Raw genomic sequence first — 14,014 nt, 5'->3', positions numbered from 1 at the left:
GCTTGTGCTCCAGTGCAGGCCAATAATTCTGCCCTAGGTTGTGCTCTAGCTCAGCCTAAGACTTCAGTTTTATCTAACAAACCTACCTTGGATGGCACAGTGGTCCAGGGAGAGAAGTCATCTGTCTCAGCTGGGAATACTGAAGTCATACCAAAATCTGTGGTAAAAGTTCCTAAAGAACAAAGAACATTAAGTAACTCAAGGCGGAACATAAAGGTGCCAATTAAGAACAAGAAGGCACCAGAAAAAGATCAAAATGTAAAAAATCCTGGTCCAAGGAAGACTAAAGAGTCTTCCAAATAAATTAAGATAAATTCTCTGCCATTTTGCAGTGGAATTGTCAAGGGTATAGAGCTAATATGAAGAGCTTAAACATCTAATATATTCTCATTCACCAATATGCATAGCCTTACAAGAGACCATGTTTGGAGAAAACCAAATATTTAGTCCTAGAGAGTACTTTATGCATCACTCTCCTATCAACCCTTTACAAGGAAGCCATGGTGGAAGCGCTCTTCTTGTCAGAAATGATATTCCTCATAAAATATTACCCTTGAATACTCCTTTGGAAGCAGTAGCAATTCAGATTAATATAACTAGAGTATATAACATTTGCTCTCTCTATCTCTCGCCTAATAGAGAATTTTCTAGTAGTGACTTTACTAGTTTATGCAATCAGCTCCCCCAACCGTTTTTAATTTTGGGAGATATGAATAGTAGGCACCAGTCTTGGGGTGATGTGACATCAAATGCAAAAGGGGAACAGCTTCAGCAAATCATTGAGAATATAGATCTTACTGTTCTTAATATTAATAAACCTACTCATTTTCATATCCAAACAGGGACCTTTTCTTGCATTGACCTATCCCTTGCGAGTCCTAATGCTTTCATGGATTTTGAGTGGGATGTGCTTGATGATCTCTTTGGAAGTGATAATTTCCCAATCATCATTTCAAATGGGAATTCAGTACCTGTTGCTAGAGCTCCCCGTTGGTGTACTGATAGGGCAGATTGGCCTCTTTTTAAAGAACTAAGCAATATAGAGGCAGATGTAAATGACTTGCCAACAGTTAGTGAAGCTATCTCTTATTTGAATAGTATTTTAATAAATGCAGCAAATCATTCAATTCCCAAGACCAGTGGAAAATTTCGTCGGAAGCCTGTTCCCTGGTGGAATATACAGTGTACTATAAGACATAAAGCAATGAGGGCTGCTTTCACCAGATATCGTAGGCATAGGTGCACCGCTTACCTTATATGCTTCAAGAAAGCCCGAGCCCAATTTAGATGGCATATAAAGAAAGCTCGCAGAGAATGTTGGATACTGTTTCTCTCTAGTATCACATGGAAAACTCCAATGACGTTGGTTTGGGCCAAGATCAAGAAGATAGCTGGGAAATTCAAACCTTCCCCTCCTCCTGTTTTGAAAATTAACGGATTATTTGTTTCAGATCCAAAAACTGTAAGTGAAGCTTTTGCAAGGCATTTTGCCAAAGTATCTAGCAAAAACCCTGACTCACCGTATTATCAATTACGCTCAAATGAGGAAGCTCGTTGTCTTGATTTCACTGCTAATGTAAGTGAATCATACAATATACCCTTTTCCATGAAAGAATTCTTATCAGCCTTATCTATCAGTAAAAACTCTTCTCCCGGACTTGACGAAATTATATATGATATGATAAAGAACTCGTCATATAATACTAAAGTTTTTATCTTGGATGTTTTAAATAGAATTTTTAAGGATAGCGATTTTCCTGATGTTTGGGAAATAGCTTTAATTTTACCCTTCCTCAAGCCTGGTAAAGATTCCTCCATCCCTTCGAGTTATCGACCGATTGCATTGACATCTTGTCTCTGTAAATTAATGGAGAAGATGGTCAATGCCAGGTTGGTTTGGTTTCTAGAACGGAGAGGGGTGATCTCATCTGCTCAGTGTGGATTCCGTAGAATGCACTCTTGTACTGATGTACTGATTCGATTGGAAGATTCGATCTGCAATGCTTTTTTATCCAAGCAGCATCATATCACTGTCTTTTTTGATCTTGAAAAGGCATATGATACTGCTTGGAGGTATGGCATTTTAAAAGTTCTTCATAACATTGGGTTGAGAGGTGAACTGACACTTTTTATCAAAGATTTTTTAAAAAATAGTCTTTTTAAAGTTAGAGTAGGTAATACTCTATCCAAATTAACGGTACAAGAAGAAGGAGTTCCTCAGGGTAGTGTGTTAAGCGTAACCCTGTTTGCCCTTAGTATCAATGGTATTGCTTCCGTTATTCCGCCTGAAGTAATGTTTACGCTTTTTGTTGACGATTTGTCCTTGTCATTTGCAGCATCTAGAATGTCTGTAGCAGAGCGGAAACTACAGTTGACAATTGATAAAGTAGCTAGATGGGCCTCTGAGCATGGATTTCGTTTTTCACCATCAAAAACAGTAGTGATGCATTTCTGCCGCATTAGAGGTCACCATCCTGACCCAGATTTATACCTATATGGTCAGAGAATTTCATGCGTGGAGGAGGCAAAATTTTTGGGTCTGCTATTTGATCCAAAACTATCTTGGGAGCCGCATATTAAAAACCTTAAGATAAAATGCATGAAAGTTTTGGATGTTCTCAAAGTTATTTCCTGTACCAAATGGGGGGCTGATCGTAAGCACCTACTTCAGTTGCATAAGGCACTGGTTTTACCCAAACTTTTATACGGATCTGAAATATACTCGTCAGCAAGAAGCACAAAGCTAGAGAGACTGAATGCTGTTCATCATGCTGGGGTGAGGATTGCTACAGGAGCATTCAAGTCCTCACCAATTCCAAGTCTCCTTGTTGATGCTGGGGAATTACCCCTAGTTTTAATGAGGCAGTCCCAGATGATTATGTACTGGACTAGAGTTCAAAGACTTCCTAACTCCTTAAGTTTTAAAATCATTTTTAATGGCAATTTTAATAATTTTAATAATAAATCTTCATGTCCACTTCCCTTTGGACTTAGAGTAAGACATGTTTTAGAAGAATTAGGTTTGCCCCAATTTCAAGTTCTTCCAGTAAAGCATTCAGCATTTCCTCCTTGGAGGCTACCATATGTAGATCACTGCAGCTGCTTAGAAGTATCTAAGACTGGAATACCGGAGCCTGTGATCAAACAGATATTTCTCGCCCACTTTGAAGATCACAGAAATTCAGTTTGTATATATACAGATGGCTCCAAATCCAACGCTGGCGTTGGATTTGGGAGCCCAGGCCGAGCCCAATGCCCAGGCCTAGAGCCCAGGCCTAGGCCCAGGCCCACGAGGATCATGGCCCACGAGGGTCAGGGCGCGGGCCAAGTCCCAGGCAAGCGCCCAGGCCGAGTCCAGGGCCCAGGCCTGGTCCAAGGACCAGGGCCCAAGACGAGCCCAAGGCCCAGGCCGAGTCCAGGGACCAGGCAAGCACCCAGGTCGAGCCCAGGGCCCAGGCCCAGGACAAGGCCCAGGCCCAGACCCAGGCTTAGGAGGGCCAGGGCCCGGGACAAGTCCAGGGCTCAGGACAAGGCCCAGGCCCGGACCCAGGCTTAGGAGGGCCAGGGCCCAGGCCCAGGACAAGGCCCAGGCCCAGACCCAGGCTTAGGAGGGCCAGGGCCCGGGACAAGTCCAGGGCTCAGGACAAGGCCCAGGCCCGGACCCAGGCTTAGGAGGGCCAGGGCCCGGGCCAAGTCCAGGGCCCAGGCAAGCGCCCAGGCCAGGGCCCAGGCAAACGTCCAGGCCGAGTCCAGGGCCTAGGCCTGGTCCAGGGCCAGGGCTCAGGCCCAGGGCCCAGGACCAGGCCCAGACCCAGACCTTGGCCCAGTATGGCCAGGGCACAGGCAAGCGCCCAGGCCGAGTCCAGGGCCCATATCAGGGCCCAGGCCTGGTCCAAGGCTCAGGGCCCTGGGCCCAGGCCGAGCCCAAAGCCCAGTCCTTCGAGGGTCTGGGCCCACGAGGGTCAGGGACCAGGGCTCAGGCCCAGGCTAAGTCCAGGGCCCAATCCAGGGCCCAGTCTAGGGCCAAAGCCCAGCGGGCTCAGGCCAATGCTCAGGCCCAGGCCCAGGCCCAGGCCCAGGCCGAGTCCGGGGCCGGGTCCGAGCCCGAACCCAGGCCCAAGGTCCAGCCCAGGCCCGAGTCCGAGCCCGAACCCAGGCCCAAGCTCCAGCCCAGGCCCGAGCCCGAGTCCAGGCCCGAACCCAACCCCAGTTCCTAGCGCGAGCATAGGCCCGACCCCAGTCCCTAGCCCAGACCCTAACCCAAGCCCTAGCCCAAGCCCGAGCCCAGGCCGAGCCCTAGCAAGAGCCCAGGCCAGAGCCCAGGCCCGAGCCTGAGCACAGGCCCGAGCCTCGACCCCAGTCCCGAGCCCAGGCCGGAGCCCAGGCCCGAGCCCAGGCCTGAGCCCAGGCCCGAGCCCAGGCCTGAGCCCAGGCCCGAGCCCGGACCCAGGCCCGAGACCAGGCCCGAGGCCGAGCCCGAGCACGAGCCCAGGCCCGAGCCCATGGCCGAGCTCAAGCCCTAGCCCAAGCCCGAGCCCGAGCCCAGGCCCGAGCCCAGGCCCGAGGCCGAGCCCGAGACTGAGTCCAGGCCCAATCCCGAACCTAGGCTCGGGTCCGAACCCAGGTTCGAGCCCAAGCCGAGGCCCGAGCCCGAGTCCAGGCCCGAGCCCAGGACCGAGCCCAGGACCGAGCCCAAGCCCAGGCGTAGACCCGACTCCCGGGCCGAGCCTATCCCCAGGCCCATGCCCAGACCCAGGCCCAGGGCCCAGGACCATGCCCAGGCTCAGGCCCAGGCCCAGGCCAAGGGGAACCAGGGCCCGGGCAGATTCTAAGGCCCAGGCTAGGGCCGGGGCCCAGGCAGAGTCCCGTGCCAAGTCCAGGCCGAGCCCATGCCCAGGCTCAGGCCCAGGCCCAGACCCAGGCCAAAGAGGGCCAGGGCCCGGGCCGAGTCTAAGGTCCAGGCGAGGGCCGGGGCCCAGGCCGAGTCCCGGGCAAAGTCCAGGGCCCAGGCCGAATCCCGGGCAAAGTCCAGGGCCCAGGCAAGCGCCCAGGCCGAGTCCAGGGCCCAAATCAGGGCCCAGGCAGAGTCCCGTGCCAAGTCCAGGCCGAGCCCATGCCCAGGCTCAGGCCCAGGCCCAGACCCAGGCCAAAGAGGGCCAGGGCCCGGGCCGAGTCTAAGGTCCAGGCGAGGGCCGGGGCCCAGGCCCAGGTCCCAGGCCCAGGCTCAGGCTCAGCCTCATGCCCAGGCCCAGGCCCAGACCCAGGCCCAGACCAGGCCCAGTCTTAGGCCCAGGTCCAGGCCCAGGCCCAGGCCCAAGGGATTGAGCCCTGGGTCCTGACATTCCTGGGCCTAGGGCCTAGCCTGGGCCTGGGCCAGGGGTCAGGGCCAGGGGTCAGGGCCAGGGGTCAGGGCCGAGGGCTAAGCCAAGGCCCAGGCCCAGACCCAGGCCCAGGCCCAAGCCGAGTCCAGGGCACACTCCCAGGCCCAGGACCAGGACCAGGCCCAGGCCCAGACCCAGGCCCAGGCCCAAGGGGTCAGGGCCGAGGGCTGGGCATGGACTCGGCCTGGGCTGTAGGTCCTTGATCAGGCCTGGGCCCTGATCTAGGCCCTGGCCATAGCCTGGGCATGGACTTGGCCCGGGCCCTGGGCCTCCTTGGCCTGGGTCTGGTCCTGGGCCTGAGCCTAGGCCTAGTCCTGGGCCCTGAGCCCTAAACCCTAGGCCTTCAACTCGGCCTAGGCCTGGGCCTGGGCCAGGACTGGGCCCTGGACTTGGAATAAGCCTGGGCCTGGGTCTGGGCCTGGGCCTGTGCATGGGCATGGACCTGGACTTGGGCCCTGGACTTGGGCCGAGACTCGGCCTGGGCCCCGGCCGTAGCCTGGGCCCTGAACTTGGTCCGGGCCTGGGCCTAGGCCTAGGACTGGGCCTGAACCTGGGCCTGGGTCTGGGCCTGGGCCTGGGCCTGGGCCTGGGCCTGGGTCTTGGCCTGGGCATGGGCCCTGGGCCCTGAGCCTGGGGAGAGAGTAAATCACATAATTCACAAAAATGAAAGAATATTGTAGGTGTCATTAGACATGGAACCGGAAGGAATTAGTTTTATCATGGTATATGCTCCTCAGCGATGAAGAACCGTGGACGAGAAGGAAGAGTTTTATGCCAAGCTACAGGAGACTTACGATACTGTGAAATAGGAATAATGTCACCATTCTAGGAGATTGGAACGGGCACGCAGGAGTAGTGAGAGAAGGTATAGAGAATGTTTTAGGGGCGTTTAGCGTTTGAAACAGGAATCCAGAGGGTATGAGAGTGATAGATTTCTGTGCGAGTAATATGCTAAGAGGTGCTAAGATGGGAGGGAGGGTGGAGGGGTGTGGAGTGTTTTCGGGGATGAAATGGGTGGGAATGTTTTTGTGCCTTGTCCTTTTTGGCTACCCCCCTGGTAAGGGGGAATAAAAGCCTTGGTATATGTATGTATGTATGTATGTAATATGCTTTTGATCACGAATACGTATTATCTGTTAGATCTGTTGCTACCATCATTTTCAGTTCCTTCTCTCCTTCTCTCTTCTTCATCTACTTCTTCTTCTTCTTCTTCTACTTCCACTTCTTCCTCTTCTTTTTCTTCTTCTTTTCTTCTTCTTCATCTTCTTCATCTTCTTCTTCTTCTTCTGCTCCTGTCTCTTCGTCTTCTTTTGTTTCTTCTTCTTCTGTTTCATATTCATCTTCTTTTTTTCTTCTATTTTTTTCATCTATAAGTACTACATTTCCTTTTTCCTTTAATTTCTATTGTGCTACTTCTATTAATTTGCTGATACTCTTTCATATTACATTACAAATACAGATGGGGTCGCGAACCTCACCCCATAAGTCTTTACGGCGTCATTTGCCATCAACTAGCAAGTTGTTGTCATTAATAGAACTTACAGCCCTCCTGACCGTGTCCATAGCCCACTCCACCCTTACGTCAGTGGAGAGGGTCCTTATATCGAAACCAGCTACCTTCTTACTGAGGTTCATCTTCTTGAAGCGTCTGAGTAAACAAACACATCAATTTCACATCAGAACTGGAAGTGGATAAGTAGTTCCCATTCCTCGACACCGTGATGCACCAAGAGGGAAACGGTTTCACATTTTCTGTACACAGGAAACCAACTAGCAAGGATGACGCCATACACTTCTTATCGAAACAATGCACGTAGACAAAAACCGGGTTAATCATTGGGTTCTACCTACGAGCCATCAATATGTGTAGTGAGGATTTTGTAGAAGAGGAGACGGCCTATGTAACCTGTGTCTTCTGAAAGTTACTCTACCCATTATGCCTGATGTACAATTTTAGGGAAAAAGAAGACGAAATATACAACAGGGGAGAGAATAAAAAGAAAAATTACGAACGTCTTGTGGTGCCACGCGTGAGTGAAGCGATGTTAACAAGCTCGTTATCCAAAAAAGTCATACAAATAGCTTATGCTGCCAGGCGAAAAAAAAAAAAAGTAAAATACGTGAATGAATAGATAAATGAATAGATTAATAAACAAATGAATAAATAAATAATTAAATAAATAAATAAATACATAGATAATTTTTGCATGTCGGCCTTGATGGCTTAGAATTAAAGTGCATTGCGGTTGTTAAAATATATACATACATACATACATACATATATATATATATATATATATATATATATATGTATATATATATATATATATATATATATATATATATATATATATATATAAGGGAAACTTGTAGACAGTAAGTACTTTCGTATATTACATCTTTAGACTAAATGACAGAGATGCAGAGTTGTGTTTAAATGTAAGTATCAGGTGGCAACCATAGGGGAGGAAGGGGGAAGACAATACAATGTGAGAAGAGGGGACGACCTTACCTCTATCGACCTGACCAACACATAAGGCTCAATCTGGAGGAAAGATCTCTGTCATTTAGTCTGAAGATGTAATATACGAAAATACTTACTGTCTACACTCGTAGCAGGGGGCAAGGACCGGAACGAATCACTTTCACGCTTATCGCCATTGTAACAATATGAGAAATTCGCTAGTGAACAGCGACATCAATGGAGCCTCTTGGCATCATAGCAGTTGGCCGCTGCTCCATGGCGCAGTGGGCAAGAGGGTGAGCTTAGGACCATCGTTCTAGCTTCGAGTCCTGAACATATGAGAAGAAACAAAGTCTGGTCCGACTAATAAGCCATAAAGTATTGAAGTACGTCCGCCCGACAAATAGGGTTTCATTGAAGGACATCCTCAGGGTCCCGGTCCACTGCCATGTAGCGGCGACTTTTAATTGGCCGCTGCTCAATGGCGCAGTGGGCAAGGGGGGTGAGCTTAGAACCATCGTTCTAAGTTCGAGTCCTGAACATATGAGAAATATATATATGTACAAAATAGATCGGATGACCGTAATCGACCAGATGTCCGTGATGGGGGAAATTTTAATTTTGATAGGAGAAATGTCAATGAAGGACCAAATAATAATAATATAGAGCAAGGCATAAATAAAAAACAAAATGATAATATAAGACATGATATTGAAACTCAAAATGTGTCAAAAAGAAATAATCACGAGTTTCTTAAAACTATGTACTTTAATGCTCGTAGTATTAGGAACAAATTTAATGAAATACAGGCGTATGTCAAAAGCGAAAATCTCGATATGATAGGAATAACTGAGACATGGTTAAATGGTAAAGAGTTCGAAGCTGAATTTAATATTGCGGGATTTAAACACTTTCATCAGGATAGAAACCACAAGAAAGGTGGGGGTGTTCTATTGTACGTTAAAAACAATGTTCATGCTTGTGTTTTAGAGAAAGTGAAACAGGATGCATATGACAGTTTGTGGGTTGAGTTAACCCTAACAAATGGACAAAAAATGAATATAGGTGTAATATATAGGCCAAAGACATTATCATTAGCAGACGACAAACTGTTATTTCAAGAACTGTCTAGTTTCTGCAACCGGGATTTATTGATAATGGGTGATTTCAATTTTACTGACATTGATTGGATGACCCTTGAACATGGCCATATAGGTAGTCGCTTGATTGATTTTCTTGGTGACAATTACTTAATTCAGCATGTAAAAGAGCCCACAAGATATGGAAACTTGCTCGATTTATTGATCACTAGCCGCGAAAGCATGGTAACTGATGTAGAAGTCGGTGAATCTGTTGCAAATAGCGATCACAATTTAGTCAGATTCAAACTCCTAAACAATTTTAGAATAGATACTTGTGCTTCTAAAATACCCGATTTCAGTAAAGCTCAGTTCATAGAACTACGTCAGGAGCTTCAGCTTACAGATTGGGAGGCAAAATTAAACGAAAGGCCTGTAGATCAGATGTGGGAAATATTTCAAAATACGCTCACTAAGATGATTCAAACTTACATTCCTTTTAAGGACAGACGTCCCCCAAATCAGGCTCGCCCAAAGTGGCTCGACAAAGAAACTGAAAAAAGTATTGCTAAAAAGAGACAGGCTTATAAGAAATATAAGTGCTCGGGTGCATCTAATGACTATGAAAGTTATGTATCAATACAGAGAGATTTAAAAAAGACAATAAGAAAAAGAAAACGACAATACGAAATGAACATCGCTGATAAATCCAAAGAGAATCCCAAAGAATTCTATAGTTACATTAGAGATAAAAAGGTTGTTAGGAATCACATTGGTCCACTATTATCTGCTGACGGTCAACTTGAATATTCAAATGAAGGAATGTGTAATATCTTAAACAATTATTTTAGCTCGGTATTCGTAAATGAAACACCTCAAAGTGAATTCCAAAATGAAACCTGTGAAAAGTCTGGGGTAAACTTACTCACTACGGTAAATATAACAAAAGAAAAAATTAAAAGGTGTATAGACAAACTCAAAGTTAATAAAACACCAGGGCCTGACGGTTGGCATCCAAGAATCTTAAAGGAAATGAAAAATGAGATTGTTGTTCCATTAGAAATTATTTTCAAGAAATCCATCATATCCGGAGATGTCCCAAGAGAATGGAAGCTAGCTAACGTTACTCCCATATTCAAAAAAGGTGGCAAAAAGAAACCAAATAACTATAGGCCTATAAGTTTGACTTCGATCGTAGCAAAAATAATGGAAACTATCATCAGAGATGATATCGAATATCATTTAGAAAGTAACCGTTTGATAAATGATAGCCAGCATGGTTTCAGACGGAAACGTTCTTGCGTGACTAACTTACTCGAATTCTACAACACAGTTATCTCGAATTATGACAAAAGAAACAATATAGATTTAATATATCTAGACTTTGCAAAAGCTTTTGATACCGTCCCACACGAAAGACTACTTACTAAATTAGCTTTGCATGGAATAAGTGGTAGCCTATTAGGTTGGACTAGTAATTGGTTGAAAGGTCGAAAACAGAGAGTTGTTTTAAATGGAAAAACTTCTGGATGGAAAAATGTTGCAAGTGGAGTTCCTCAGGGTTCCGTTCTTGGGCCACTTCTATTCATAGTATATATAAATGATATAGACCATGGACTAAAATCTACTGTTTCCAAATTTGCTGATGATACAAAACTGTGCGGAGTGGCAAATGATCACTCAAACCAATTAGATATTCAAGAAGATTTAGATCAATTACAGCAATGGTCTGAAAAGTGGCTAATGAAATTTAACACAAGTAAATGCAAGGTAATGCACATAGGTAAAAATAACAGTAAGTACGATTACAAGTTATTTGGAAATTCGTTAACAAAAGTGGATAGTGAAAAAGATCTCGGCGTAATTATCAGTAACGACCTCAAATCATCCAAGCAGTGTATTTCAGCCTCTGAGAAAGCAAATAAGATTCTGGGATTGATTGCGCGATCTTTTGATTTCAAAGGTCCATCACTCATTAACAAGCTATATAAATCGTTAGTTCGTCCACATTTGGAATATGCTGTTTCCGTATGGTCACCGAATCTCATTAAAGACATTGACAGATTGGAAAAAGTACAACGGCGAGCCACAAAACTGATTCCAAATATCAAAAATAAACCATACGAAAATCGACTTAAGCACATGAATCTGTTTTCCCTAAAAAAGCGTAGATCTCAGAGGTGACTTGATACAGGTCTTTAAGATTTTAAAGGGAATTGACAACATCAAAAGTGACCAAATTTTCACATTGAATGAGAATCAGACAAGAAACAATGGTCTCAAACTGTCCGGAAATAGATTCAATTTGGAAGTAGGTAGAAACAACTTTGCCAACCGTGTAGTTAATGAATGGAATAAACTTCCTGCACAGGTAGTGCAATGTAGTTCAGTTCGAAGCTTTAAGAATCATTTAGATAAATACCTAAGTAAGATGCTGTAATGATTATAATTTATGTTATATTATTTGTTTTTGTTTTGTTATAATTTGTCTGTCTGATTTTCATTTATTATTAGTTATATGTCAATTTACAATCATTTTTGTTTGTTATTCAACTATACCTATGCATTTATTTATGTATTTTATTTGTTATTTTTACATTATTATAGTTTTAATTTATTATTAATATTATTATTATTATTATTATTTTTTTTTTTTTTTTGCATCCGACCTAGATATGGATCAAAAGGTCTCCTGTCGGCATGCTCCGCCTTTGTAATCCTTTGTAATATATATATACATATATATATACATATATATATATATATATATTTATTTATATATATATATACAGATATTTTATATATATATATATATACATATATATATATATATATATGTATGTATGTATGTAAGTACGTGTGTATATATGTATATATTCATATAATATATATATACATAATATAATATATATATATGTATATATATACATATATATATGTATATATATACATATACATATATATACATATATATGTATATATATACATATACATATACATATATATATATGTATATATATATATATATAGATATATAGATAGATTTACATACTTATGTATGCGTATATATACGTATATATATATATATATATATATATATATATATATATATATACATATAAGGTAGTGGTAGTAGCGAAAGAGGAGGGAGTGAAGGAGGAGAAGGAAAAAATGAGGAAGATGAGAAGGACGGAGAGGGAGGAAGAGAGGGAAGAGAGGGATGGAAGAGCTAAGCAACAATGAAAAAGAGAGGAAGGAAGAGAGGGTGAAGAAAAAAAAAAGAAAAAAAAAAGAAGAAACTTCAAAAAGCTACGCTAAAGAAGGTATCGGCAAGTGTTCGGTCCCTTTTCAGCAAAGTCATAATCTGTGCCCAATCGGACGCGATACATTTGTTCTGTGTTCCCCCGAATATTAGCAGGGTTACTCCAAAGGTTTTTGAGTCTGCTTCGAGAATATCAGTCTTTACGTAATTCCCAAGAATAGCCCCTTAAAAGGCACACATTTTGGTGTAAGCAATGAGGACCATGACTTTTCACTCTGAAATTATCTGTTCATTTTGTTGATGATGGGCAGAATATGACTAAGAACAGAACAGTACGAGTAAAGCTTCACATGAGGATTGTTCAGAGCATCCAGTAGATCTGCTGCTAATTTTACCTGACATTCCAAGTCCTCTGCCTGGAAGAATTGGGTAAGAGTTACCCATTGCTCTAATATTCTGTAATATTCTGTTACAAAGGATTACAAAAGATTACAAAGGCGGAGCATGCCGACAGGAGACCTTTTGGTCCATATCTAGGTCGGATGCAAAAAAAGAAAATCATAATAATAATAAAATAATAAATAAAAACTATAATAATGTGAATAGCAAATAAAATACATAAATAAATGCATAGGTATAGTTAGATAATAAACAAACAGGTAAATAGTAAATAATAATAAATTGACGTGTAACTAATAAAAAATGAAAATCAAACAGAGAAATGATAACAAAACAAAAACAAATAATATAAAATAAATTATAATCATTACAGCATCTTGCTTAGGTGTTTATCTAAATGATTCTTAAAGCTTCGAACTGTTTAGATAAACACCTAAGTAAGATGAGGATAGCCATCTTGTTTAACTAGCATAAAGAAATCTGCGAGAATCAACTCTAACAAGTTGTTGAAACTCCTACAGCTTCATCAGTCTTTTAGGACTGTGATCTATGTATGCATGAATATCTTTACTACACAGATCTTCAACAGGTTATGGGAGTTTGAGACACGCTGCAGAGAAGCATAGAAGTAAAAAGTGGCAAATACATGCATTAACAAACAGATGAGGTACTTTTTCCACAAGTTTTGCTTTTAAGCCCCCATATTCCCCATCATGACTGACGTATTATCAGCAGCAAAGCCAGGCATATTCGCAAAACGAGTACTATTTGTCTAAAATAAAAAATAACTGATCAAAAGTTTGAATAATCCATTAACATTTGAATCTTCTATATCTAGTACTTGCAGAAACACGTCATCAACTGTAGCTTCCTCTGTGTTCACTCCTCTGACAGCAATGGCCAACAACTTAGAAGTAGATACGTCTATTATCTCGTCTACTACTATGGAACATGTTTTCAAGATCTCCACTATTTCCTTTCAACTTTCCCTGCCCAAGCATTCTACAACAATCTCTCGAAGCCTGTCTTCTCGACTTTATGGATTTTATTATTTGTGAATCATGGGTTCCATGTCCCAAAGCTAGCATTAGGTGGTCCATAACATTAGATGAAATATTGTGTGCGAGAATGGGTGAACGTCGACCGGCTGGCCGTCGAGTAGCTGGCAATCCGCACGTAGTGGTGGGCCTTGGGAATAGAGCGTGAGCGATACGGAGACGACGGGGCGCTTTTAAATCGTCAGCAGTCCTTACAAGATGGTGAATGGTATAAAAAGTATTGATTCACATAAAAAAAAAACAGACAGTATTCACTTTTGGCCTCCTCATTCAATTTTATATCCTTTTGCTCAGCATCGTAAAACGTACCAGTAACATAAAAAAGTATCCAAAACATACTTTCGTATCTCTATAGGAACACAGTGTGAAAC

The 14,014-nt window shown here is 43.3% G+C and overlaps 1 protein-coding gene across 1 annotated transcript; it reads left to right on the top strand.

Annotated features, from left to right (window-relative positions):
- Positions 1–709: 709 nt before the first annotated feature.
- Positions 710–3,266, top strand: LOC143033693 (uncharacterized). The gene is made up of 5 exons (XM_076199178.1): positions 710–1,576; positions 1,877–2,114; positions 2,337–2,498; positions 2,730–2,880; positions 3,149–3,266. Exons 1-5 carry the CDS (start codon positions 710–712, stop codon positions 3,264–3,266), a joined length of 1,536 nt encoding a protein of 511 aa, XP_076055293.1.
- The last annotated feature ends 10,748 nt before the right edge of the window (positions 3,267–14,014 follow it).

Source organism: Oratosquilla oratoria, chromosome 16 (genome assembly GCF_046742065.1).
Source record: "Oratosquilla oratoria isolate Oo_2021 chromosome 16, ASM4674206v1, whole genome shotgun sequence".
Taxonomy (NCBI): Eukaryota; Metazoa; Arthropoda; class Malacostraca; order Stomatopoda; family Squillidae; genus Oratosquilla; species Oratosquilla oratoria.
Note: the sequence above shows the minus strand (reverse complement) of the source record. Positions and strands in the feature narration are given on the sequence as shown.